This window comes from Choloepus didactylus (genome assembly GCF_015220235.1).
Source record: "Choloepus didactylus isolate mChoDid1 chromosome 11 unlocalized genomic scaffold, mChoDid1.pri SUPER_11_unloc2, whole genome shotgun sequence".
Lineage (NCBI taxonomy): Eukaryota > Metazoa > Chordata > Mammalia > Pilosa > Megalonychidae > Choloepus > Choloepus didactylus.
This window is the reverse complement of record NW_023637579.1, coordinates 4,498,950-4,524,477: the sequence shown is the minus strand read 5'-3', so window position 1 is coordinate 4,524,477 and position 25,528 is coordinate 4,498,950. Positions and strand designations below refer to the sequence as shown.

General features: G+C 61.9%; 2 protein-coding genes and 1 long non-coding RNA gene across 12 annotated transcripts in view; 1 reads left to right on the top strand and 2 right to left on the bottom strand.

The window, feature by feature from the left end:
- The window catches only part of OBSCN (obscurin, cytoskeletal calmodulin and titin-interacting RhoGEF), a 229,973-nt gene extending 204,445 nt beyond the window's left edge, over nucleotides 1-25,528 (top strand). The window contains 26 exon segments of the mRNA XM_037823238.1: nucleotides 8,149-8,391; nucleotides 10,517-10,625; nucleotides 10,893-11,017; nucleotides 11,541-11,653; nucleotides 11,859-12,027; nucleotides 12,243-12,324; nucleotides 12,422-12,622; nucleotides 13,547-13,607; nucleotides 14,172-14,249; nucleotides 14,582-14,754; nucleotides 14,964-14,990; nucleotides 15,964-16,116; nucleotides 16,220-16,265; nucleotides 16,841-16,918; nucleotides 17,261-19,451; nucleotides 19,971-20,048; nucleotides 20,477-20,587; nucleotides 20,965-21,132; nucleotides 22,165-22,287; nucleotides 22,395-22,565; nucleotides 23,015-23,099; nucleotides 23,448-23,687; nucleotides 23,853-24,076; nucleotides 24,234-24,309; nucleotides 25,041-25,190; nucleotides 25,273-25,528. Of these exon segments, the coding sequence (XP_037679166.1) occupies nucleotides 8,149-8,391; nucleotides 10,517-10,625; nucleotides 10,893-11,017; nucleotides 11,541-11,653; nucleotides 11,859-12,027; nucleotides 12,243-12,324; nucleotides 12,422-12,622; nucleotides 13,547-13,607; nucleotides 14,172-14,249; nucleotides 14,582-14,754; nucleotides 14,964-14,990; nucleotides 15,964-16,116; nucleotides 16,220-16,265; nucleotides 16,841-16,918; nucleotides 17,261-19,451; nucleotides 19,971-20,048; nucleotides 20,477-20,587; nucleotides 20,965-21,132; nucleotides 22,165-22,287; nucleotides 22,395-22,565; nucleotides 23,015-23,099; nucleotides 23,448-23,687; nucleotides 23,853-24,076; nucleotides 24,234-24,309; nucleotides 25,041-25,190; nucleotides 25,273-25,450 (5,453 nt within the window). The 3' untranslated portion in view covers nucleotides 25,451-25,528.
- LOC119524552 lies at nucleotides 2,052-8,840 on the bottom strand. 10 transcript variants are annotated; one of them, XR_005214842.1, is made up of 4 exons: nucleotides 4,567-8,840; nucleotides 3,458-4,419; nucleotides 2,947-3,086; nucleotides 2,052-2,402 (listed from the first exon to the last, which is right to left on the bottom strand). XR_005214842.1 is itself a non-coding variant. In XM_037823237.1 (3 exons), the coding sequence occupies exons 1-3, from the start codon at nucleotides 5,472-5,474 to the stop codon at nucleotides 3,053-3,055; spliced, it is 1,032 nt and encodes a 343-aa protein (XP_037679165.1). In that variant the 5' UTR covers nucleotides 5,475-8,840; the 3' UTR covers nucleotides 2,052-3,052. The 10 variants fall into 10 exon arrangements, 2 of the variants coding, with proteins under 2 accessions (XP_037679165.1, XP_037679163.1); XR_005214844.1 differs by having other exon boundaries at nucleotides 2,947-3,645; nucleotides 4,330-4,419; XR_005214845.1 differs by having other exon boundaries at nucleotides 2,947-3,572; nucleotides 4,330-4,419.
- Nucleotides 19,703-25,098, bottom strand: LOC119524554. Its single transcript, XR_005214848.1, has 5 exons — nucleotides 24,221-25,098; nucleotides 23,887-24,124; nucleotides 22,694-22,753; nucleotides 21,387-21,549; nucleotides 19,703-20,576 (listed from the first exon to the last, which is right to left on the bottom strand). It is a non-coding gene; the product is annotated as an uncharacterized LOC119524554 (long non-coding RNA).

Here is a 25,528-nt window from a genome sequence, read left to right as displayed (position 1 = left end):
TCCACCATCCAGCGGGGCGAGGGTGGGAGGGGCATTCTTGTTCCCAGCCCACACTTGTCTGGGAGCTGCAGGGGCAGAGGCCTCAGAACCGCTGGGAGTAGGTTGTCACATGGTCCCAGATGCACCCCGTCCCATCTCTTGGGAGTCAGGCCCCCCATTGGCAAATGGGAACCCTGGCCTCTGTCCTGCTGGCTCTGGGGCAGCTAGGAAAACCCAGAAGCAATCCAGACTTGCTTTACAGATATCTGGGGGAAAGGTTCATTACATCAGTGTTTTATGGGTGAAGTAAAGTGTATAGCAGCCGATTAAACATGCATTTCACTCAGTTTAATAAAAGAGAGAGACACAATTGAGACCAAAGCCCACCGTAGTTTGGGACTGGGGGTGCACTTATGGGGGATCTAGGTTTCCTAATCCCTCAGAGCTCAGGACTTCCAGGCATACTCTGGGGCAGATCCCAGTGGGACTTCCTTGGCCTCGTGCCTCTGAGGTCAGATGTGCTGCTTCTGGGACTCCAGAGCCCTTCCCCCTTGGAGAGATGACTCTCGGTCGTTAGAATTCTTTAGGATCTTTTGTACAGTAGACATTAGTCTCAGTCCCAGTGTGTCTCTGGGTGCCCTGCGCAGCCACAGGGCATTCCTCGCCCTCTTTGGGCCTCAGTTTCTACAACTGAGAAGTGGGGACAAGTCTAGAGAGCTCTCCGAGCACACAGCCTAAGCGGGAAGCTGCGATTCCTGGGTGGACAGCCCAGCCAGGGCCCCCACTCTCCCCACAGCCCCTGCAGGCTCCTTGAGGAGGGACAGTTATGGCCACATCACCCCATTTCAGAGAGGAGGAAACTGGGGCTCCAGCCTGAGACAGTCTGCCTGGGAGCACACAGCAGGGCAGAGCTCGGACCCAGGGCTCCTGAGCTGAACAGGTCACTGCACTGCCCCGAGCGCTGGCCAGCCTGTAACCCTCGCTGTTCCGACTGTTTTCTTTGTAGTCACTGAGCAGGAGACTAAAGTCCCCAAGAAAACCGTCATCATGTAAGTGCAGGCGTGTTCCTAACCCTCCTTCCGACTGCAGTGCCTCCTGCATGCCCACTAACCCGCTTGGCCTCGCCTCTGTCCTGACCACCTGTGTGCCCACCTGGACTTTGCCTGCCCTGCAGACCGCCGGCCCCTCACAGGTATTCCCAGGGGAGCTCCTGGGCCCCCTTCACACTCCACAGCCCTCTCTTCTAGCATCTTGGTGCCCTTTACCATTGCCCGGCCACCTTGGCACAGTAGACTTACCCTGCCCGCTTCCCAGGTGGGGACAAGAACATCTGTGAGGAGAGGCTCGCTCAGATTCATGGCACCCAGGGTTGAACCTGGGTCTGGGCCTGCTGGCTAGAGGCAGAATTCTTCCCCAGTGACATCAGGGACCCTCAGTATCCTGGAATCCAGGCACTGTTGTCCAACAAAACTTTGTGCAGCAATGGAAATGTTCTAAATCAGCACTGTCCACTAGAGCAGCCACATGTTATCGAGCATTTGAAATGTGGCTGAACTCTAAGTTTTTTTTTTTTTTTTTTTTATTAAATTCAGTTTTATTGAAATACATTCACACACCATACAATCATCCATGGTATACAATCCACTGTCCACAGTATGATAACAGTTATGCGTTCATCACCACAATCTATCTCTGAACATTTTCCTTACATCAGAAAGAACCAGAACAAGAATAAAAAATAAAAGTGAAAAAAGAACACCCAAATCATCCCCCCATCCCACCCCATTTGTCCTTTAGTTTTTATCCCCATTCCTCCACTCATCCATACACTAGATAAAGGGGGTGTGATCCACAAGGTCTTCACAATCACACTGTCACCCCTTGTAATCTACATTATTATATAATTGTCTTCAGGAGTCCAGACTGCTGGGTTGGAGTTTGGTAGTTTCAGTTATTTACTTCTAGCTATTCTAATACATTAAAGCCTAAGAGGTGTTATCTATATAGTGCATAAGAATGTCCACCAGAGTGATCTCTCGACTCCATTTGGAATCTCTCAGCCACTGAAACTATTTCGTCTCATTTTGCATCCCCTTTTTGGTCAAGAAAATACTCTCAGTCCCACTATGCCGGGTCCACATTCATCCCCGGGAGTCATATGAACTCTAAGTTTGTTGCATTTTAATTTAACTTAAATAGTGAGCAGCACATTTCTAGGGCCTTTGGAAGTCTCCAAGTGCACCCCTTGCAGTGGGAAGATGGAGAAACGGAGGCTCAGAGAGGAGAGTGGGGATGCTCGGGGTGGCGCAGCATCAGAAGTCAGCCGGGAGCCCATAATCCCAGTGCCATGCCCACTGTCCCTTTCTCCATCCTTCAACTGCCTTCAAGGCTGAGGAAAAGCCACTTGTGTTACTAATGATGAGCTGCAACAGAAAACCAGAGCTGGGACAACCCATGGGGTCAGAATTCATTTTGACCTGAGGTATCTGGGAGGACCTCCAAGAGGAGGTGTTTTGAGGCAGACGTGGTGGGAGAGCTTGCAAAAGTGAGAAGGCAGGAAACATTTGGGATGCCACAATCAGGTGATGGGTGAGCCCCAGGATGGGGACCTCTTGGTTCCCCTGTGGGTCTAAAACCTTCTTAAGGGGCCTGTCCTTCACCAGGTTGCTGGAGAATCTGTCTTCAGACATTTGATGGGATGCCAGGTTAACCCCTTCCTTCCTGTCCCTGCATTGCAGCCCCATAGCAGACAGGATTTCTTGGGGCAGCAGGTAGCACCCAACCCTGTAGGTAGACCACTGTGCCAGTGCTTCACACAGATCAATCTATGTCTCATCCATGGGTTAGATCCATTGCTATTATCCATAGTGTATGAATGAGCAAATGGGGCAGTAGAGGTGGCGTAGCATCCCGCCAAGGGAAGAACACACAGGGGATGGAGCTGGGCTTGGAGAGAGACCCTGTTACCTGGCCATCCCATCCACATGCTGTTTCCACTTCCCAGCCCCACTCAACCCGGGCAGTGGCTCCCTGGGGCAATGACACCAGCAGACAGGGCTTGGCCCATTTGCCCTTACTTTGGGGTGGGCTCTGTGCCCTGAGCCTGGCTGCAAGGCAAGAAGGTGGATCTGGTAGTCTGCACCTTGCTTCCTCCCCAGCGAAGGGCGTGTAATATTCCCCCTTGCAGATGCAGCCCAGTGGGGGCAGGATTTGTAACTGTCCTTCGCCAAGAGGTGGCTACTCTTCCCTGGCCCGAGCCCAGGAGCTCCTGCTCCTGGACCCAGCACTGAATCAGACAAAAGCAAGGCTGAATGGGAGAGAGACAGGCAGTGCTGTCAGGAAAGAAGGCAGCTGGGGACCTGCAGTCACCATAGGCCATCCGGTGTCCCCTGCCCAGGCCTGAGGGCAAACCCGTTCCTGGGGCTGAGGAGAGCAGGGACTGTGTGTCACTCAGAGCATCCCTGTCCCTGCCCGTTACTCATTTCCCCTTCCGGATCCTTCCAGTTTCACAGGCAGGCAGGGCAGCACAGGAGCACCGGGGCTGGCTGACTTCGGGCACGTTTCTGATCCTTTTTGAGCCTCATTGTCCACATCTGTAAAAGTGGGTCAGAACTCCTCCGAGGCTGCTAGGTAGAGTCTCTGGTGAGTGCTCAGTGCACAGCCGACCTGTGTCCAGTGTTAGGTTCTTTCCTGTCCTCCCACTCCCCATTTTGCCAACAGGGAAACAGGGCTCAGGAAGGGAGAGGCAGCCCATGATGCCAAGCCGGGCCCAGAGCTGGTTTCTAGCTCGTGCCTGCCCGGGCCTCACAACCACCCCCCAACCCCTACTCCACACACTCCTAGATCACTCCCAGATGCAGAGGTCCGGGTTCCCGCAGCCTTTCCTGATTTCCTGACCTCATCCTCCTTGGCCTGAGCTTGCATGCACTTGGGATACCAGCTGTCCAGCCTGTTGCTAAGCAAAGTTTACTGGGGCATGAACGCTCTGCCCTTTGAGGGAACCCCTCCTCTCCTGGCCCCAACTCCATGAATAAAGCACAAAGCCCACTGGGTGGGATGGGGCAAGGAGGGCTCTCTCTTGGGTCTCTAGCTGGTTACAGCCCTTCTTCATTAGCTCTGCAACGAGGGGCTGGTATCTCCACAGCAGGCTGATGGATCTGGGCTTGGAGGTGCCTGTGCAATACAGCACAGCCTCCCCTGCATGCCAAGTCTCCTTTGAGACTTGCAGAGCCTGTGACAGGCCACACAGGGCTTTGTGGCTTCAGTTCTCTGGCTGGGGGTTTGCAGGCCAGGCCCACGCGTGTGTGTAAGCAGCTCCCTCGTGCACTCAGCCCTCCCACAGACACTAACCTTATTGTCCTTGCTGGCCCTGGCATGTGCTGACAGTTTGGGGACAGGGTGAGGTGGCTGGGTCTCTGTGCCGATCGCCACTTGGGCCCTCTGCCCCCAGAGAGGAGACCATCACCACCGTCGTGAAGAGCCCCCGTGGCCGGAGACTCTCCCCCAGCAAGTCTCCCTCATGTTCGCCTTCCCGCCACGCCACTAGCCCGTCACGGCCGGGTATGTTGACCCATGAACTGTACTCACCGGGAACCAGCCAGCCACCCCGGTCCACAGCAGAGCCGAGCCGGAAGCCCACCGTCCCTGCCCTGTATGTGACGGAGGTCGAGGCCCGCTCTCCAGTCCTGCACGCTGCTCCGGAGGCCCAGCCCAAGTGGGTGGAGGTCGAGGAGACCATTGAAGTCTGCATGAAGAAGACGGGCCCGAGGGGGGCATCTCCAGCCAGAGAGGCCCCCGGCTCGGTGGGGCTGCGTGGCGTGATCCCTGGAGGGGACCCCAACACCAACAACTCCAACAACAAGCTGCTGGCCCGGGGCGGGGAGGGGGGCACCTGGCTGCAGGCCGGGTCCCCACCAGAGGTCTGTGTGGGCGAGCCCTTTGTCCTCCACGTGGATGCCGCGGGCACTGTGCACTGGGCCACGCCTGGCAGGGGCAGCTGCGAGCTGGGGACAGGCCAGATGTCCCCTTGCCCAGCTGCCGAGGAGATGCCAGAGGACCCTGTTGTGGAGGAGAGCGAGGTGGAGGAGGGCAGGGGAGAGGGCTGCGTGGTGGAGGAGCCCCACGACAGAGAGGATCTCTGGGGGCGCGACCCCAAAATCCTCACGCACGACGGCCGCGCGCTGACCCTGGCAGACCTGGAGGATTATGTGCCCCGGGAAGGGGAGACCTTCAGCTGTGGCCGTCCCGCGCCCCCCACCTCCGATGACCCGCCCTGCGAGGTGTCCATGCTGCAAACTGAGATCAGCGAGCCCACCGTGGGGCGGCCCGTGCTGCTCAGTGTGGGGCGCCCGCCGGTGACCCGGGGCCCCCCTGGCTTCTTTGGCCGCAGCCCGGGGCCACCTGGGTCCAGTGGCCCAGCCGGCGTCTCCGTGCACGTGCGGGAAGTCCAGCCTGGGCCCGTGGGTGCCCAGTCCTTTTGCACCCGGGTCCGGCATTCTGTGGACAGTGGCCAGGGCAGCTTCAAGACAGAGGTGTCCACCCAGACAGTCAGCTTCGGGACAGTGGGCGAGACTGTCACCCTGCACATCCGACCGGATGCGGACGAGGCCCACGCCCCCTCCCAGAGCTGAGGCCGTGGCCGTGGCTGTCTCTGGGGGCAGGTGCGAGGAACCAGGCCACAGAGTACTTGCAGGGCTCTACCCTCTGGACCTGCCGGGCACCCTCAGCCCCTGCTAGGACCTGTCCCACCTCCAGCACCAGACCTGGGAAACTCCCGAACTTGCCTTTGATGCTACCACACGTTCAAAGCCCAGGAGAGAGGCTGGGAAGCCAGCCCTCCTGGGGGACTTGCTCTGCCTTTCTCCTCAAGGACACGGAACTCAAGTCCCTACCCCTTTCCACCAGGCCATTCCTACCTCACAGGACTTGGCTTTCAGCAGAACACACGTGCAAGCGAGCGCCTGTAACGTGAAATGTGCCGAAGCCCCTCCGACCCGGAACGACCCCTGACACTCTGCTCTGGGCTGCCTCAGTGGACCCTCCAGGCCAGGCCAATGGGACCCCACCTGGCAGGAGCCCCAGGGTTCCACATGTCAAGTGGGGACTTCTTTCATGCTCCTGGACCCTCCCCGTTAGGGAATGGCAGCCACCGTGGCAGGGTGGTGGGCCCAGCTCTTGCTTGGCCCGATCCCAGCAGCCAGGCCCAGCCCCACCCCGCCCAGGTCTGCAGGGGCACCCCACAGGCCTGGTAGGGCTGCCGAAGGGAGAGCCTTCTCCAGAGCCTGGACCTTCATCATGAATGCCTTTCTTGGCCTATAAGGAGGGCCTAGCCCTGGGCCTGAGTGGGAGCCCCAGCTCCTGCTGTCCCTTCCTGGCACCCTGTCTGCAGGAGGTGCGCCTGAGGGTCTGCACATGTGAAGGGGCTGGGAGAGAAGCACCAGCCAGTTGACTTTCAATAAACCGTTGACATCTACAGACTTTGCTCGGTTCTTTCTTGCTCCCTGGGCCCAGCTGCTCCCCATCCCAGCTGCTCCCTGTTCTAGCAGCAATGGTGATGGGTGGGAGGGGCCCCCCAGGCTTGGCTGTGAGGACTGCAGTCTTGTCCAGTGCCTGCTAGGAGCATGCTGACACACCCTGCCCTCCCTGTAGGATGGCAGAGCCTCACCCTATACTTGGCATTCCTTTCTCTAGTCCCACCAGACCCTCCTGCTGTAGTCCACGGCCACCTGGAGCTCTTAGGTCAGTCTTGGAAGGTTGGCTGACCTTGTGGGCACCCCCAGGGCACTCCATGTGCCCACCCCCAGGACATGCCAAGGGGGTGGGCACCGCTGGGGCTCCAGGTGGTTGGGTGCGGGCAGTTGAGTCCAGCTGGTGTCTGACTTGTTACAGGGGCACAGACGGTGGTGGCTCAGCTCCCGTCTTAGCCTTGCACAGTTGGCCAGTGCTGGAGCAACTGCTCGGCAGCACTCAGGACATACGGGGGGCTCTGCGAGGTAGCAACCCCAGGGCACCTGCTGCCTGCCTTCACCCACTCCCCTAGGGTCCTCAGAGCTCAGCCTACAGGGGTTCTGACTGACTCTGTCACCACTGGAGATCGCATTTACCCAGCAGCTCTGCAGCAGTAAACCTAGATGCCCCTGGCGGGTGGGCACTCTCAGCCAGAGTTCATGGGGGGGAATGGCTCATTTCTAGTCTTGAGGCTGGCTCCCAGCATGCTCTTTCTCTTCAAGGACAAATGCGAGGGTGGAGAGAAGCCCAGGGGTCACCCCTCTAGCCAAGGGGAGGTGCCACATGGGTGGAGACTTAGAGACCCGTAAGAATGGATAGGACAGAGAGTGTGAGCAGGAGAGGGTTCCAGGCAGGGGTTTGAATAAACCGATATCTGCTGGGGATTGGGAGGTGTTGGTGCATCTGGCATAGAGTGTGGTTGTGGGAGCCATGGATGTGGGAGGCCGTGCAGGGCCAAGCAGGGCTGTGGATTGCAGAAGAGGGCAGGCTGGGCCCTAGGCAGTGTGTGCAGGGGAAAGCTGCAGGATGGGGTGGGGTATGAGGCAAGGGCTGCCTGGGAGGAGGGCCTGAGCCTGCAGCAGGATGGGAAGGGGGACTCACAGCTGCCGCTTTCCCTGATGCCCTCCTCCAGCGATTCCTCCAGATCTTGATTCGGCAGCCGGCTGGTTCCTGTCTTTTCTAGAGCATGGGGCTGGGGTCCTCCCGAACCTGGGGGCTGACAGCCCCATCTGAAGGGAGAGGCCCCTGGGTGGGGTAGGAATCCGGCCAGCTTGGGGTGATGGATGGCGATGGGGGCTGAGGCAGAGGATCCAGGCCTGGCTGTGTGCCAAAGAGTGGGTGGGCGCCAGCCTGGGGCTCCGACTGTCCCAGGGGGTCCCTGAGCTCGCCTGGGGCTCAGCGAGGCACGGGCCCCGTGCCCAGGTATCAGTTGGAGGAGACAGCTGTCCACAGCTGTGTTTTCCCCATGATCAGGTGTCTTGGGGCCTCCTTGCCTTTGCAAAGGCCTCCACCTCCAGGCAGCCTTCCTGAGCTGCTGAGTGGATGGAATGGGACCAGGGCAGCCCGGGCTCTGCTCCCCTCCAGGGCCTCTGTGCTTACCTGACAGATGTGGCCCACCACCCTAGGTGCTCAGGCCTTCACGCTAACCGGCTTCTTCCACAGATGCTGCCACCCCAGCTGCCCTGGAGGACCCCATCCATGCTTCCCTGGAGCAAGCCGACCAGAAGATCGAGTTGGGTCTGCAGCAGCTGGTGGGCCCTGGGGCTCCAGACACCTCTGCAGAGGCCCTCAGGCCTGGCAGCCCCCCACCCACAGACCCTCCACCCGGGAAGCTACCCAGGAGGGCACCTAAGGTCCAGGAAGTCAGCCCCCAGCCCCCCGGTGCAGGACCCAAGGATGCCTCTGGTGAGGCCCAGCAGTGGGCTGACCACTGCCCACCCACCCTGGCCGCAGACTCCAATGGGCTCTCACATGGTAGTGGGGAAACTGAGGCCCCCAATAGGGAAGGGTCCGAGGGGCTGGAACCGATACGCACACTTCCAGGCCAGTCTGTGGGGCAGCTGAGCAGACAGGAGGACCCCTGGCTCTGATAGAGACTCCCCTCATCTCTCTGGTGGTCAGCGTTGGGGTGGGTGAGCCCAGTGCACCCCCACTGGGCCCCAAGCTGGCGGATCGGCGTTGGGGGGTGACATGCCAGCTGCCATCCATCCCTTTGCCCTCCAAGAGAGGGGCTGGTGTGAGATCAGAGCTCAGCCCAGGGTTCAGGCCCCACCCAGGAACCTCAGACCCTTTTGTTTCTCCTTCCTCCCTGTCCATCTCTCCATTCTCCCATCCCTGTGGGATTCTGTCCCTTCCATGTGCCCTGTTCTTGCCCACATCCTTTTCCCCTCATGAGCTCCCATGGTCCCCCAGCAGAGCTGTCTGACCTTCTCCCTCCACCCCACATTCCCAGTAACCCCCATTGCCCTTTCCTTGGCACTCTTCTGTATCTCCTCTCACCTTCTTGATGAGGCTCTGTTCGGCTGAGGAGCCAGGAGAGGCTGTGCATGTCCACTGCTGAGGCTGGGGACCACATCTCAGGGCCACGGGGACCCCTCCCCAAAGGACCATAGGGCACTCCCACACCCCCAAAGCTCCCAGTCTCAGCTGCCCTGAGCCCCAGCTTGGGCTAGTGTATCAGACAGACTGACTGACAGACATGCTGTCCCCACTCCCTAATTGCCCCTCTACCTCCCAGGTGGAGGGTGGTCTCCCACCTGCATGTGCTGCCTGTGTTGCCCCTTTGGAGGGGGCGCTGCAGGTGACCCAGAGGCCTAGGGGGCCAGGGGCACGGGTGGGACAGGGAGGGCAGGCCCGTCAGCTCTGCTCCCTTCTGTCCCCACTCCAGTGCCAGCAGGGACGTCCGGCCGTACCCTCCAGCTGGCCTGCTCCAGCAGCTTGCCCTTTCTCTATGGGCAGAGGGGCGCTGGGACCCCACAGGGTGAGGAGAGTCCTCCTGAGGCCTCATTTGCACACGTGGGCACCAGTGCATCCATCCCAGGGGCTCCTTTGGGTGGAACTGGCTGCTCAGAGTACCAGGCCCAAGAGGACAGGCCGTATCGGGTGTCTGCCTTTTGATCTTGAGGAAGCACCAGGATGCCTGCCCGAGTCCCCGACTGAGCCCCCTTGACTGAGCCCTTCCTGCCCGGCCAGCTCTAGGGCTGGGGACACTGTAGGGACCCAGCAGCCCAGAGCCTGCCCTTGGAGAGCGGGTGTGGTGGATGCTGTACACCACCAAGCCTGTCCTGGGTGACTGGGTTCACATCACAAACGCTCGTGTTTATTCCACCCTGAACACTCCCTGTGCATCTGTCAAAATCACACAGACATGCCTGGGACCCCAGCAGACCATAAACTCTTTCCTCTGAGCAGCCTCTCATATCCACACATGCCCCAGAGTTAGGGTTCCCCGTTGAACCCCGTGTCTTCCTGAGCCTGCCCTGTCCAGTAGGCCTTTGGGTTAGCTCTGACCCCTTGTAGGGCTCAGTCGCCAGCCACAGGTCTGCCTGATCGTGCTCTTCTCCTTTGCTTGCTGGGCTCTGAGGACGGGGCCACGGTGGGGAGCCCGGCTTGGTTGGTCCCCGAGTGGCTCCCAAGCTGTGAGCTCCACGCTGTTGCATTAGATGCTTCGAACCTCACTCACCCATTTATAAAGCTACTGAGTAGCTGACACACTTGGTGTTGGGGGTCATCCCTGCTCGTCATGGGCTGGGGCTTCGCAGCCCTCCCCTCCATGTGGTAAAGCTGTGAAGCCGAGGGAGGTGATGGGGGCACTTGCAGGCTGAACCCTGGACTTTGGGACCTGGGGCCTGGCCCGTTCCCAGCCACTGACCCCACTGTCCTGGGGGCCCACCTGGGCCTGCACTTGCTCCCCGTGGCTTGATCGGCAGCCACCTTGGCCCAGCTCCCTGCCCCCTGCCCCGGGACCCAGGGAGGGTCCCCAGGTTCCTTCCAAGGCTCTGCCTCACCAGGTCCCTTTGTCTCCCACTAGCTGAGGTCTGCAGCAGGTCCTGGGGAGAGCCCCAGGCCAGCCCCCATGTGAGCCTGGAGCAGGAGATGGCAGGAGACGCCGGGGTCCCGGAACGGATCGTTCCCATCCGGTAACTTCCCAGCCCATGAGGGGACATTCCATGGACAGGGCAGGGGCTACCTGCTCTGCCCAAATGGCCCTGGGCCTGAGGAGTTATGGGGGTCAGCTACTAGGGACCTCAGGGTGCTTCTGGCCAGTGGCCCAACCCAAGCTTCTTGAGGGAAGAGTCTCTGCCAAAAAGGGCTGTTTGGAGGGAGCCCCTGGGACCTGACTAGCTGGGCCTCCAGCTCTGGGACCCCGGGCAGAGGGCTCATGGGCTCCGTGCTTGTGACTGCAGGATGGAGGCTACAGCCTGGCCCGGGGCGGGGGCAGCAGAGCTGCTCTGGGACACCCACCGCCGTGTGATCGTGGAGACCACGCAAAGGACCTACGTGTATCAGACCAGCGATGCAGGAGTCCCAAGTATGGTGGGGAGAGGCCCAGCTGGGTTGTAAATGAACCCAGGGCTGTGGGGATTTCGTCTAGGGTCCCCACAGGGCATCTGGCATTGCCCAGCCCTGCCTCCAGGGCCCCCTGCCTCCTGCCTGTCACTCGGGGGTCTGGAACCCTCCGCTGTGGCCAGGCGGCTTTGCTGGGGAGCTCAGCGAGGGGGCAGCAAAGCGCTTCACTGTCCATGTCCACTTTTCCCGTGAGTGACCGCCTGAGGACAGCGTGTTGTATGCCCGATGTCCCAGCTGTCTTCCTGACGGGTTGACCAGCATAGGTCAAAAGCAGGAAAGGCATTGGTTAGACAGGAGGAAGAACTTTCTGAGGTCCGGAGGCCTCAGTGGCCACGGTGGGGGGCTATTCCTTCATTCGGGAAGCCATGTGGTCTCTCTCAGGAACGCACAGACGACCTGGGGGCCTGAGGGCACCCTGACATTGTATTTCCTGTACACACAGCTGACGCCCACTTCCCGGGCCTTGGGGGCCCTTTCTTTTCCAGAGCCCCCATCCATGCAGGTCACCATCGAGGACTTGGAGGTGCAGACGGGCAGCACAGCTCGGTTCCAGGCCATCATTGAGGGCACCCCCCAGCCCACGGTGACATGGTACAAGGTAGGAACAGGTTCCGGGGGGATCCCACTGCCCCTGTGCTCTGGGGGTCTAGAAAGCCTTCTCTGAGCATCTCCTGATGCCCTCCCTGGGCTGACCGGCCACTTGGCACATGGCAGGCATGGAAGGTCCACTCAGCGATGTGTGGGGGTGCGGTGGGGGTGGGCGCGGGTGCCTGATGGCTGCCTTCCCGGCCTTGTGCCTCCAGGACAGCACCCAGCTGGTGGACAGCACCCGGCTCAGCCAGCAGCGGGACGGGACCCTGTACACCCTGGTCCTGTGGGACGTGGCCCCGCAGGACGCGGGTGTCTACACCTGCCTGGCCCGTAACGCCAGCGGCGAGCTGCTGTGCAAGGCGGAGCTGCTGGTCTGTGGGGGTGAGCTGGGCTGACCCCTCCTGGGCTCTCCTGTGCTGCTGGGGAGGGGGTCACAGGCCCTGGTTCCTGCTCCCCACCAACCCCTCTGGTGGTGTTCCCGGGGGCTGGGAAGGATGAGGCCAGGGCTCGGGAGCAGCAGGGAGCTGCAGTGGGGGATGGCAGCGTTCCTCCCTGTGCACACTGACCACCCCCCCCGCCCCGTCCCCTGACTGCAGAAGAAAGCACGCTGGCCTCAGAGCCGCAGAGCTACCGGAGGAAACTGCACTCCTTCTACGAGGTCATGGAGGAGATCGGCAGGTGCTGCCCCAGCCCCCGGCTCTGGGGTGGGGGCCGGGAGATGACACGAGCCCTGGCCCCAGCAAGCACGCCTGCCATGGGCCTCCCTTCCTCCCAGGGGTGTCTTTGGCTTTGTGAAAAGGGTGCAGCACAAGGGAAATAAGATCTCCTGCGCTGCCAAGTTCATCCCCCTGCGGAGCAAGACGCTGGCCCTGGCATACCGTGAGCGAGATATCCTCGCCATGCTGGACCACCCACTTGTCACGAGGCTGCTGGACCAGTTTGAGACCCGGAAGACTCTGATCCTCGTCCTGGAGCTGTATCCTGACCTAAAGTGGGGGAGGACGGGTCCCGGACAGGCAAGTGTGCCCCAGGGCCACCTTGGGGTGCAGGAGCTGGGGTCTGTGGTGTGAGGCCTGGTGACAGTAGTGAGCTCGATTTCCCTGTGCTCCAGTTGTTACTGCTGCATAACAAAAGACCCCCAAACACGGGCCTTAAGATGGCTACGTTCCTTCTCTCTGACGATTCTGTGGGTCAGGAATTCGGGCAGGGCTCAGCTGGGTGGCTCTTCTGCTCCATGTGGCACTGACGGGGAGTCAGTTGTGTTCTGTCAGCAGCTGGGCTGGGCTGGAGGGTCCTATGTGATTTCGTTCACATGCCCAGGTCTTGGTGAGGATGGCTGGAAGTCTGGGCTGGCCAGGCTCCTCTCCCTGTGGCCCGTGGCCTCTCCATCAGGGAGGCCCGACTTCTTAATGTGGCAGCTCCAGGCTCTAAGGGCGTGGGGTCCCAGGGAGTGGGTGGAGCTACCAGATGCCTAAGGCCTGGGCTCGGAAGCATCAGCTGTGTTCGGTTTGTCGAAGTAGTCACAGAGCCCACCTGGGTTCTGTGCTCCTGGAGCTTGCCCACCTACTCACCTAGGACCTCAGCTGTGCGAGGTGCCCACAGCTCTGCATGAGGGAATCCCACCTGGCTTCTTCAGCGAGCCTCCTCTGCCTCGTGCCCAGTGACCTCAGCCCCCAGCTTCTGCCTGCAGCCCTCTCCTTAGGGCTGGGTGATTTCTGGGAGTCTGAAGATCTGAGGGTCCCATTGCTTCCTTCTCATGCCAAACACCAGCCTCCCCAGCCAACACTGCAGCCCACCATGAGCTAAGGTGTGCCTGCTGTCTTTCCCACTTCATGGTGAGTGCAGGTGTCTGGGGCAGGGGACCAGGCCGGCTTCCAGCTTTCCTTGACTGGAGCCCCAGGTGCTCATCAGAGGAGCTGCTGGACCGCCTGTTCAAGAGGAACGTGGTGACGGAGGCAGAGGTGACCACCTGCCCCTGGCCCCAGCCTGCCTGGCTCCCTCCACCTGATCAGACCTCCTGTACCTGCAGCCATCACTCCCCCAGACGGAGCATGCCCCAGTCCTTCAGTCATAGGGCACCCTACTGCTCAAAGACTGTCTGTGGCTCCCTGGGGCCTGAGGGAGGGGGTTTGCAGCTCCACTGGGCTCTCAAAGCCATCCACCGCCTTCCCCTCTTAGACCACACCTGTGCCAGCTGGGCCAGTCCCCACCTGTCCTCACACACACTCACCTTGCTGTCACCCTGGCTTTGTGCAGTTTCTTGCTTTTGGAGACGCTTAAACTCTCCCCATCATTCGGGGTGTGGCTCAGTCCCCCTCCTCCCCACCTACTGAGGCCTGGGGAAGAGACAGGGAAGGGGGAGTTGATGTGGGGGGAGCTGCAGAGCACAGGCCGCTGTCTGGGAGAGGCTGGCCTGGGGGCGGCCGCAGGGAGCAGGGCTCAGAACTGCAGTGGGAGGAGGTGGGGTGGACAGGGACCCGGGCTGGGCTCTGTCAGCTCCCACTGAGTGCCGGCCTGGGCCACAGGTGAAGATCTACATCCAGCAACTGGTGGAGGGGCTTCAGTACCTGCACACCTGTGGCATTCTCCACCTGGACATAAAGGTACTTTGGGCTGAGTGCCTCCCACCCCTGACTCTGGGGTGGGTCAGGTAGGACCCCGTGGGACCTGTGCATTGGAGGGCGCAGACTCCCCACCGCCGCCTCCCCGGTAGGGCTTGCTTACCTCCAGGGATGGGGAGCTCACTGCTTTCCCTGGCAGCCCTTTCAAGGAGGGCTTCTGATGAAGTAGAAGCTCGCCCTAAGTGGAGCTGTCATGGCCACCGTGTGGCAGGCCCTTCCGGATCCCCAAGGTCTCCCCTGTCCAAGGCCTGGTAGCCCCAGGAATCACCTGCTTCAGGCCTGCCCCTCACCCACTCCCCCACTCTGCCTGACAGCCGGCTAACATCCTGATGGTGCATCCTGCTCAGGAAGACATCAAGATCTGTGATTTTGGCTTTGCGCAAAAACTCACCCCATCAGAGCCGCAGTACAGCATGTACGGCTCCCCTGAGTTTGTGTCCCCAGAGATCATCGAGCAGACCCCTGTGAGCATGGGCTCCGACATCTGGTGAGTGGGAGCCCGTGCCTCCCTCCAGGCTGCTGGACTCCTCAGCTCCTGCCACAGGCCCCGCCCCACCTACTCCCTCTGCAGTGCAGCCTGACCCTCGGTCTCTTCATTGGCTCACAGCTTCTTCTCCCCTCCCGCTGCACACATACGCCCCTGGCTTGCAGATCAGGCCTGGGGTAACACAGAGTTTGTGTTTTTGTTGCATGCAGGGCCGTGGGAGTCATCTCCTACCTCAGGTAAGCAGACCTCCCCCAGCCCCGCCGTCATCCTGCCTCTTCCAGAAGCAGACCCCAGACCCCACCCCACCAGTCCCACTGGAGACCACGCCTACTGCTGGCCACCCTCCCAGATTAGAGACCCTGAACCCTGGAGCTGGCAGCTATCTTGGGAACAGCCAGTCAGACCAACTCTGATAAGAAACGCCTGCTGAGCTTTTTTCACACGTACGCTGTTGTCAGAAGCCGCTCTGCCAGGTCATGAGGCTGAGAACTAGAACCGCATTGTGCTTTTCCAAAAGGGTTCTGGGTGGTTTGTTCAGAGGTCACTCAAAACAGTTACTCTTCTCCTGAAGAACTTCCGTGATTTAGACTGAACCTGGATTTTTCTGTTACCCCAGGCTGAGCCCTGATCCTCAGTTCAGGTTAAGACCTGAAGTTGAACCCCATCCCAGGCTAAGCTCAAATCCTATCCTGGGCTGATCCTGGATCCTCATCCCAGGCTGACCCTTGATCCCCACCCCAGGCTGGTCCTGGATCCTCATCCCAGGCTGAACATTGATCCCCATCCTGGGCTGATCCTGGATCCTCATCCCAGGCTGAGCTTTGATCCCCATCTCTGGCTGATCCCAGATCCTTACCCTGGGCTGAACATTGATCTCCATCCCAGGCTGATCCTGGATCCTCATCCCAGGCTGAGCTTTGATCCCCATCTCTGGCTGATCCCAGATCCTTACCACAGGCTGAGCCTTGATCCCCATCCTAGGCTGATCCTGGATCCTCATCCCAGAATGAGCCCGGATCCTCACCTCAGGCTATAGCCAGTCTGCATCTTTGCTCCAAACTGAGCCCTGGAGTGAGCAAATCCAAGATGCTTCCTGGATTCTCAGGGTCTGGAGGAGGCAGCACTAAGAGTTAATCCCCAGTCAGGCTTGGGGCCCCTGGCCCAACAGTTCTGCCCCACGATGCCCTCAGGGCCCACCCTACTTTTCAGCCTGACCTGCACATCACCGTTTGCGGGCGAGAGTGACCGGGCGACCCTCCTGAACATTCAGGAAGGGCGGGTGTCCTGGAGCAGCCCTGCAGCCGCTCACCTCAGTGAGGACGCCAAGGACTTCATCAAGGCCACCCTGCAGAGAGCACCCACGTGAGTGCACCCCCGTGCTCCCACCGCCAGGGGTCCTGACTGGCCCACCTCGAGGCCCCCTGGCTGACCCCCTGGCCTAACCCTTTGTGTCCTCTCACCCCAGGGCCCGGCCCAGCGCCTCCCAGTGCCTCGGCCACCCCTGGTTCCTGGTGAGTTGGGGACACAGTCACACCGCAACGGTGGACAAGCCTGGGAGACAGGCTCAGTCAACCCAGTGTTGTGCAGGGAGGGAAACTGAGGCCCCGGACGGCAGGGCCCTGCCGTGGTGGTGGAGTGCATTAGCCACAGAGGCTTGGCTGGTGCCCAGAGAGCTCTCCTCCCAGTGCCCAGGCTTGGAGGTTCCCAGGACTCTCAGACAGGGGCAGTGTTCCCCACCCCCCTGACCCACACAACGTGGCATGACTAGGTTGGGAAGCAGGGGGCACGGAGATCTCCCAGTGGCACCAGAGTCCTCCATGGGGCCATTTCCCGGATCAGCCTGGAAGCCCTGGTCAAGGAGGGGCTGTGGAGCTGCCCTGATCTCTGGCCTCTGACCAGCCATGCCTAGACATCTAGTCTCTAGGGACTGCGGGGATGGGACCTCGGGAGCCACCGGCGTGTGGTTCCAGGGCTGGGGCTCTCCAGCTGGGCTCCATCCTGGGAGGGTCCCCAACCCCTAGCTTTGGAGCCCACAAGCCAGAACACAAGATCTCCCCCTACGTGGCTGCTCTCTTCCTTACCCCAGAAGTCCGTGCCCGCGGAGGAGGCCCACTTCATCAACACTAAGCAGCTCAAGTTCCTGCTGGCCCGCAGTCGGTGGCAGGTGAGCAGTGCCCAGGACAGCACAGTATCTAAGGGGAAACCGAGGCACAGGGGACCCATGGTCACCCATGGGCCAGCAGGGTTCAGAGCGGGTGAGGCAGCTTCCTCCCGGAGCCGGGCCTGCTCCTCCCAGTTTGCACTCCCTGCATGGGGTGGAGGCAGGCCATGCATTGCACTGGAAGACCAGGGAGGGGGCAGAGGATGGCGTAGCTGAATTGGTGTCTTGGTCTTCTGAGTCTGCCCTCCAGGCCCACGGGGAAAGAGGGTGGGAAGGGCAGGCACTCCTCTCTCTGCACCTTTGGACCCCTGCCCAATGCCCCTTCTGTGCCTCTTGCCCTTCCAGCGCTCGCTGATGTGCTACAAATCCATCTTGGTCATGCGCTCCATCCCCGAGCTGCTGCGCGGCCCCCCGGACAGCCCGTCCCTCGGGGTCTCCCGGCACCTGCTCGGGGAGGCCGGCGGCTCCTCCAGCAGCTCCTCCTCGGACAACGAGATCGCCCCCTATGCCCGGGCCAAGTCGCTGCCGCCCTCGCCCGTGGCCCACTCTCCGCTGCTGCACCCCAGGGGCTTCCTGCGGCCCTCAGCCAGCCTGCCCGAGGAGGCTGAGGTCTGCACGGCACCACCGCTGCTGCAGGCACAGCCTCCATCCCAGGAGGGCCCGGGGGTGGCTGCGGGGACCCCCGGCTGCGTGCCCCGGCAGAGCATCGTCTGCAGCCTGTTCCACCAGCAGGCCGGGGAGGTGGCAGTGGAGCCCGTCTTGGCCCGGGGCGGCAGGAAGCCCCTGGCGCGGGCCCGGCGGCACCTGCTGAAGGGCGGGTACATCGCTGGGGCCCTGCCGGGGCTGCGGGAGCCCCTGCTGGAGCACCGGGCCCTGGAGGAGGAGGAGGCTGCCAGGGAGGAGTGGGTGGCCCCGATGACCAAGACACCCTCCTTCGAAACGGCCCTGCGGCTGCCCAGCGCCGGTGCTCGCGCGGCCCCTGGCCGCAGCCGCTCCCTGGAGCAGGAACGGCCACGCACCACCAGCCCCTTCCCAGAGGAGGAGCCCGGGGAGTCCCTGGAGGCCTGCCTGGAGGGGCGGTGTGCACCCCCAGCCCCCTCAGGCCTCGGGGGTCTGCAGGCAAGGGCCCCTGTGCCAAGTGCTGCTCCCCAGGCTCAAGGGGCCCCAGGCGTGGCTGCACAGCAGGGTGAGCCTGAAGGGGCCACTTTTGGGGGCTCTGCTGGTGAGATGGAGCATCCCCAAGGCTCCCTGCAGGGGCCAGGACCGTTTCTGTCCAGCGGCAGCTCCCTCGGCTCAGCTCAGCAAGAGGAAGCAGGTTCCACGGCCTCCCAGGACAGCTTCTGGAAGCAGCCCACCCCTTTCTCTCGCCTTGACTGGGGTTCTGCCCCCCAGGAGGGCTGCGGACTCCCAGCAGCAGCTGCACCACAGTCCCCGGGCTCCTTCTCTCCAGGATTGTGCACAGAGGAGCTCCTGGCACCAGTGGACCCCCTCCTCTCAGGAGAGCCCCAGGCCTCCCCCTCCCCAGCCCAAGCAAGCCACTTGCCAGACTCTAAGTTGGGGGCAGAGTGCACCTCTCTCCCCGAAAAGCCAAAGCCTGACCCCTCTAGTTCCCTGAGGCCGGCCTTCCTGGGGGATCTCTCCCCACAGGAAGCCGTGCTGCCCTCACGGGTGGGCCCGGAGCCTGCTGTCCCCCTGGACGCTGAGGCTGTGTCCCAGGAGGTGGAGGACCTGTCGGAGCCCGTGTCTCCCCCACCCCACCCTCAGGAGCAAGCCACCACGAGGAAGTTCTCCCTGGGGCACCGTGGGGGTTACGCGGGGGTGGCAGGCTACGGCACCTTCGCCTTTGGGGGGGACGCGGGGGGCATGCTGGGGCAGGGCCCTCTGTGGGCCAGGCTGGCCTGGGCACAGTCACAGTCCATGGAGGAGCCCGAGGAAGCTGCGGCCGAGAGCCCGCTGCCCCTGGCCGGCGCGACACCCGAGCCCGAGGAGAGCGGGGCTTCCCGCAGGGACTCCCCGGAATTTACCTCCTGGGAAGACTTCAGCCAGGGCTCCCAGGTCTCCCTGGTGCAGATCAAGGACCTGTCGGGGGACGTGGAGGCGGCCGACAGGCTGTCGCTGGACATCTCCGAGGTGGAGCCGGCCTACCTCAACTTGTCTGACCTGTACGATATCAAATACCTCCCGTTTGAGTTCATGATCTTCAGGAAGGTGCCCAAGCCCCCACAGCCCGAGCTGCCCTCCCCTACGGCCGAGCTCCAGGAGGAGTGGCCCTGGCCGGCGGAGCCGGGCGCCCCTGCTGGCCCAGCGCCCCGCCCGCGAGCCAGCCTGGAGATCACCGAGGAGCCCGAGTTCCTGGAGGCCGTGCTCGGGGAGGTCACCCGGGGCAGGAAAAGGAAGTCGTCCCCCGGCGCCCGCGGCCTCTTCCACTTCTCCGGGAGGTGCCTGTCGCCGGACGAGCCCACGGAGCACAGCCTGCGGAAGCGGGTCAAGGCATCCGTGGCGCACATCTCCAGGATCCTGAGGGGCCGGCCGGAAGGTGATCCCCTCCCCTGCGCTGACTGTGCTGGGCATGTCTCCTCGCCTGCTCGTCCCGGGCCACGACAGACCCCCCATTCCCCCCGCTCCAGGCTTCTCTCCCTTAGAGATGTACTGAGGCCACTCCCACCTCCTGGCCGGCCGCACAGGGCTCCCCACCCGCATCCAAAGAGGTCACCTCCCATGGCCCCGTAAACCTTCCCCGCTATGCTTCTGAGTCTGGGCGAGCCTCAGGATATCTAGAACTGAAGTCAGCCCTCTACCAGGGTCCTCCAGACGGGCCCCAGTGCCTAGAAGTGCAGGGAGAGGGTGGTGGCAGCAGCAGGTCGAGCTCCAGTTTCCAGTGAAGCCCCCAGGGTCCACGGCCATTTCTCTGGGGAGTGGAAGGCAGGACCTGGGGGCTCAGGGCAGAATCCCCACCCGCCCCAGTGGATCCTGGCAGCCCAGCAGGAGGCAGCGGCCCCGAGGCTCCGTGGCCTTTTGGGGTGTGATCTCCACGGCTTCCCTTCTCTCTCTGCAGGTCCAGAGGAAGGGCTCCCCAGGAGGAAGCCTGGCCTGGCGTCCTTCCGCCTGTCAGGTCTGAAGAGCAGGGACCGAGGTGAGTGCCTGAGCATTCAGCTTTCCCGAAGAACCTGCTGCCAGGGTGGATAGCAGAAGCAGTGGCCTCCAGCCTCCCTGGCAGCCAGACCAGTGGGAGAAAGCTGTTCCCATGGGTCAGATCCCAAATGGGTTTTCCAGCCAGGGTGGGGGTTGTCAGGAGCCCAGCATCGCGCTGGAGCAGTCAGGAAGGGCTTCCTGCAGGAGGTGACAGATGGAGTTGCGGGATGAGCTCCTCTGTCCCCAGCCTGGCCAAGGGCTTGGCAGGAGTAAGCTGGGTGGTCAAGGCTCCTGTTGACCCAGAAGGGCATCCCGGTGCCTGCTGCCCATCGTGGGGTTCAAGCCACACTCTCGGGCCTGGCACTCGAGGATCATGTCTAACCCCTGGAGAGCGTTGTCTGAGCTGCTTTCGTCACACTTGCTCTTCAGCCCCGTCATTCCTAAAGGAGCTCTCGGATGAGACAGTGGTCCTGGGCCAGTCTGTGACTCTTGCCTGCCAGGTGTTGGCTCAGCCAGCTGCACAGGCCACCTGGAGTAAAGGTAAAGGGCTATCCTGAGGGCAGAGGCTCAGGATGAGAGCAGGCCCAGCAGGAAGGCAGGTGGCTACCTGGGCCTTCCTCCCCCTGGGATCTGGGGGAGGTGCCAGGAGATCCCCAGGCTCCTGGGGTCCATCATCCTCCTGGTGCAGAGGGGAAACTGAGGCCCAGAGAGGGGCAGGTGGGGCACCCAGAGCTGAGGCATCTCCAGGCTCTTTGGATTCGTCACTCTCCTGGTACAGAGGGGAACTGAGGCTCAGAGAGGGGTGTGTCCCTTGCACGATTTACACCGGGCCCTGCTCCCCAGCCTCTGGGGCCACGTGGCTGGGATCTGTGTTCAGGAACTGCCCCAACCCTGGCCCCCACTCTGTCTTGCTGCAGACGGGCAGCTTCTGGAAAGCAGCAGCCGTGTCCTCATTTCCTCCACCCTCAAGAACTTCCAGCTGCTGACAATCCTGGTGGTGACTGCTGAGGACCTGGGCATGTATACCTGCAGCGTAAGCAATGCGCTGGGTACAGCAGCCACCACGGGTGTCCTCCGGAAGGCAGGTGGGTGGCTGTGTCGGCTCTTTGGTGGGGGTGAGTGGGAGGGGCTGTTTGAGAGGCACCTGGAGACCTGCCCCCACCGTGTGAGCTTGCTTGTGCTGCATCTTACCACCCAGGGGGGCCCTTGGAACTGCAGCCCACCTGGCAACCCAGGGAGGCACAGGCCGGCTGCAGAATAGAGAGCTCAGCCGGCTGTGTGCGGGGCCCCACCCGTGCTACAGCCTGCAGGGGACGTGGCGTCACTCACAGAAACTCACCAGGCAAAGCAGGAGAAGATGGAGACTAACAAAAACATCAAGACCAGGGGAATTAGGAACTGGGGGCAGAATATGACACAGGGCTAAGCAGACTGGAGGCTTCCGGAGTGATGCCACTGAGTCGTCGGGGGAAGCCCTGAACTTCTGTGGCCGAAGGAGCAAACTAAGGAGGGAGAGAGACGAGACAGACAGACAGACATGGCTGGTTATGTGTAAAGCACCGAGCACCATGCCCCGTAATTCATACTTCTGGACCCAGGGTGAAAGTTCATCAGCTGGTTGCAGGAAACTGAGCTTTCCCGAGCCCTTAATTCTACTATTCGTTCTTCCCATTGTAGCTGGTTTCCTATTTAGTCCCTCAATTGAAACTGAGGCCATGGCCACCGCAAACAATTCCCACATGCATTTCCAGGGAACCAAGATGGGGGTGGAGGTGGGCTGCTGGCCTAGCTCTCTGACACCTGGCCTGATTCCCAGAGGGGTGAGGCCCAGTTCTGGCAGACCCTCAGATACCCCGTCCAGAGGACCAGGCAAAACCGAGTGGCCAGAAAAAGGCCACACTCTGACCTGGGAGGCTGGGGGCTGCAAGGGAAGGTCACTCCCAGGTGGGGGTCTCCTGAGCCTGCAGTGTGTGGAGAGCTGGTCCAGGAGGGGAGCAAGTTAGAGCAGGGGAGGGTGGGCTTGAAGGCCTAGGCAGGGAGGGGAGGTCCAGGGGGGAGCACAAAGTGCAGGAAACCCTGAGGCTGGGCCTTGAGCTGCTGACCACCATCCCCTGCAGAGCGCCCCTTGTCCTCCCCACGCCCGGACATCGGGGAGGTGTATGCAGACGGGGTGCTGTTGGTCTGGAAGCCCGTGGAGTCCTACGGCCCCGTGACCTACATCGTGCAGTGCTGCCTGAAAGGTACTTGCCCGCCTCCTGGCCCCAGTGTGCTCCCCCCACCTCCCACTTCCACCCCATCCCTGACTTCAACAGGCTTCCCTCCTGCTGATCTCTCCCCTGTGGTGCAGGCGGGAGCTGGACCACGCTGGCCTCTGACATCTTTGACTGCTGCTACGTCACCAGCGAGCTTTCCCGGGGCGGCGTGTATACCTTCCGGACCGCCTGTGTCAGCAAGGCAGGCATGGGGCCCTACAGCAGCCCCTCAGAGCAGGTCCTCCTCGGAGGGCCCAGCCACATGGGTGAGCCACTCTGCAAGGGCCCTGCACACTCTGGGGGTCGTCCCCCCACCCCCTGGCTCATAACACTAAAGCCACTAGGAAGCATATGAGAAATGCTAAGTTTTGCATTGCGGATCAGCAGTGCTTACCTGGGGTACAGAATCTGGATTCAGTTGGAGAGTGCGTCAATTGATTAGTAATGTCTGCCACTGATTGAGAAAGGGAGAAGTATGGCACGTTTGTTTTCTATAGTCTCATTCAATGGATGCCTTCCACCTGCCCCGCAGGCACCCTGCAGCTTCATTGCCAGCGCACACACTCACTCATTTTTTTTTTTTTTTTTATCTAAGGGCCACTTGTGGCTGGGCAGAAGCGATGGGAGAAAAAGTTGGGGAAAGGTGGGGAAAGCTGGGGCTGGCTGGGGCATGACCCCCACCGTGGACCTTCTAGACATCTCTTCTTTTCAACAGCCTCTGAGGAGGAGAGCGGCCAAGCACTGCCCACCCAGTCACTCTCAAGCACACAGACCTTCGCCTTCCAGACCCAGATCTGGAGGTGCAGGGGCTGACCTGGACTGGCCGGGTGGGCAGTGGGCAGGGATGGTGCTTTGTTGGCTCCTCATGTACCCACCCCAATCTCAGCCCTCCCCTCTGTGGCTCACCCCCACCCCACACTGGGTTCAGAGATCTTCCAAACACACCTGCTCCTTCCCAGTTTCTGACCCCCGTCACCCAGAAGATTCCAGTGCCTCCTCGCTGAGCTTGCCATGTTGTCCCACCATTACACGTGGCTGCTCTGGCTGGAGTGGGGGATGGGCACAGGCTGCAGAACCATGCATGTGCAAATGGGCATGGGACAGGGCAGGGGGCCCTGGCCAGCCTGCCAGATGCTTCTCTCTCCCAGGGGCCGCTTCAGTGTGGTGCGTCAGTGCCGGGAGAGGGCAAGCGGGCGGGCGCTAGCGGCCAAAATCATCCCCTACCGCCCGGAGGAGAGGATGGCAGTGCTGGGCGAGTACGAGGCCCTCAAGTGCCTGCGCCACCCACATCTGGTCCAGCTGCATGGTGCCTACCTCAGCCCCCGCCACCTGGTGCTTGTCCTGGAGCTTTGCTCAGGCCCCGAGTTGCTGCCCTGCCTGGCCGAGAGGTAAGGAGGCAGGGCAGGTCCCAGCCACTCTTGCCTGGGATGGAGGGGTCCCCTTATTCACTGCCCCGTGGGACGTGCCTACAGGGCCTTGAGTGGGGACAGAGCACCCCTCCCCCCATATCCCGCGTCCCCCGGGAGCAGCCTGAGCGAGCTCTCCATCCCCAGGGCCTCCTACTCGGAAACGGAGGTGAAGGACTACCTGTGGCAGATGCTGAGCGTGGCTCAGTACCTGCACGGCCAGCGCATCCTGCACCTGGACCTCAGGTCGGAGAACATGATCGTCACCGAGTACAACCTGCTCAAGGTGGTTGACTTCGGCAATGCCCAGAGCCTCACCCAGGACAAGGTCCTGCCCTCGGAGACGTTCAAGGACTACATCGAGACCATGGGTGCGCGTGGGGGAGTGACATCCCGGAGCGGTCCTGGGCTGTGGGGGACTGGGAGGTGGGAGGAAGAGTCAGGGGTCCTGCCCGCCACCCCCCTTCCCTGCGAGCTCCAGTCTTCAGGGCCCTGCAGGACACTCAGCCTCTCACCTGTGCCCCCCAGCTCCCGAGCTCCTGGAGGGGCAGGGTGCTGTCCCGCAGACCGATGTCTGGGCCGTCGGGGTGACGGCCTTCATCATGTGAGTTTCTGCACGTGTTGGGGGTGCTGAGCAGGAGGGGCAGGCCTGGGATCCATCGCAGGGTGACCTCAGAGTCCACGTGTCCCCCCTTCCCATTAGGGGTGACCTCAGAGTCCCTATGCCCTCCCCATCCACCCAGGGGGAGACCTCAGAGTCCTGTGGGCCCCCCATCCATCATAGGGAGACCTCAGAATCCCCATGGTCACCCCCCCATCCATCTGGGGGTACCCTCAGAGACCCTGTACCCCCCCTTCCATTAGGGGGAGACCTCAGAGCTCCCGTGCCCCCCATCCGAGGGTGACCTCAGAGTCCACGTGTCCCCCCTTCCCATTAGGGGTGACCTCAGAGTCCCTATGCCCTCCCCATCCACCCAGGGGGAGACCTCAGAGTCCCTGTGCCCCCCCATCCATCATAGGGAGACCTCAGAATCCCCATGGTCACCCCCCCATCCATCTGGGGGTACCCTCAGAGACCCTGTACCCCCCCTTCCATTAGGGGGAGACCTCAGAGTCCCTATGCCCTCCCCATCCACCCAGGGGGAGACCTCAGAGTCCTGTGGGCCCCCCATCCATCTGGGGGTACCCTCAGAGTCCCTGTGTCCCCCCATCCATCCAAGGGTGACCTCAGAGACCCTGTACCCCTCCTTCCATCAGGGGGAGACCTCAGAGCTCCCGGGCCCCCCATCCACCTGAGGGGGACCTCGGAGTGCCCACGCCCCTCCCCCCCCGCAGGCTGAGCGCCGAGTACCCTGTGAGCAGCGAGGGCATGCGCGACGTGCAGAAAGGCCTGCGCAAGGGGCACATCCGGCTGAGCCGCTGCTACGCGGGGCTGTCGGGCGGCGCCGTGGCCTTCCTGCGGAGCACGCTGTGCGCCCACCCCTGGTAAGCCACGCTGCCCGCGCCCTCCCTTTCCCGGCCGCGCTCGGCTGGAGCCGCTCACCCGCGCGCCCCTGTGCTCCTCCAGGGGCCGGCCCTGCGCCTCCAGCTGCCTGCAGTGCCCGTGGCTGACCGAGGAGGGCCCGGCCGCCTCCCAGGCCGCGCCCGTGACCTTCCCCACCGCGCGGCTGCGCGCCTTCGTGCGCGAGCGCGAGAAGAGGCGGGCGCTGCTGTACAAGAAGCACAACCTGGCCCAGGTTCTCTGAGCGCGTCCCCAGGAGGGGTGGGGGGCGCCCCGCTTTCGGACTCGCGGCACAGGCACGGACGCACCAATAAAAATGCAG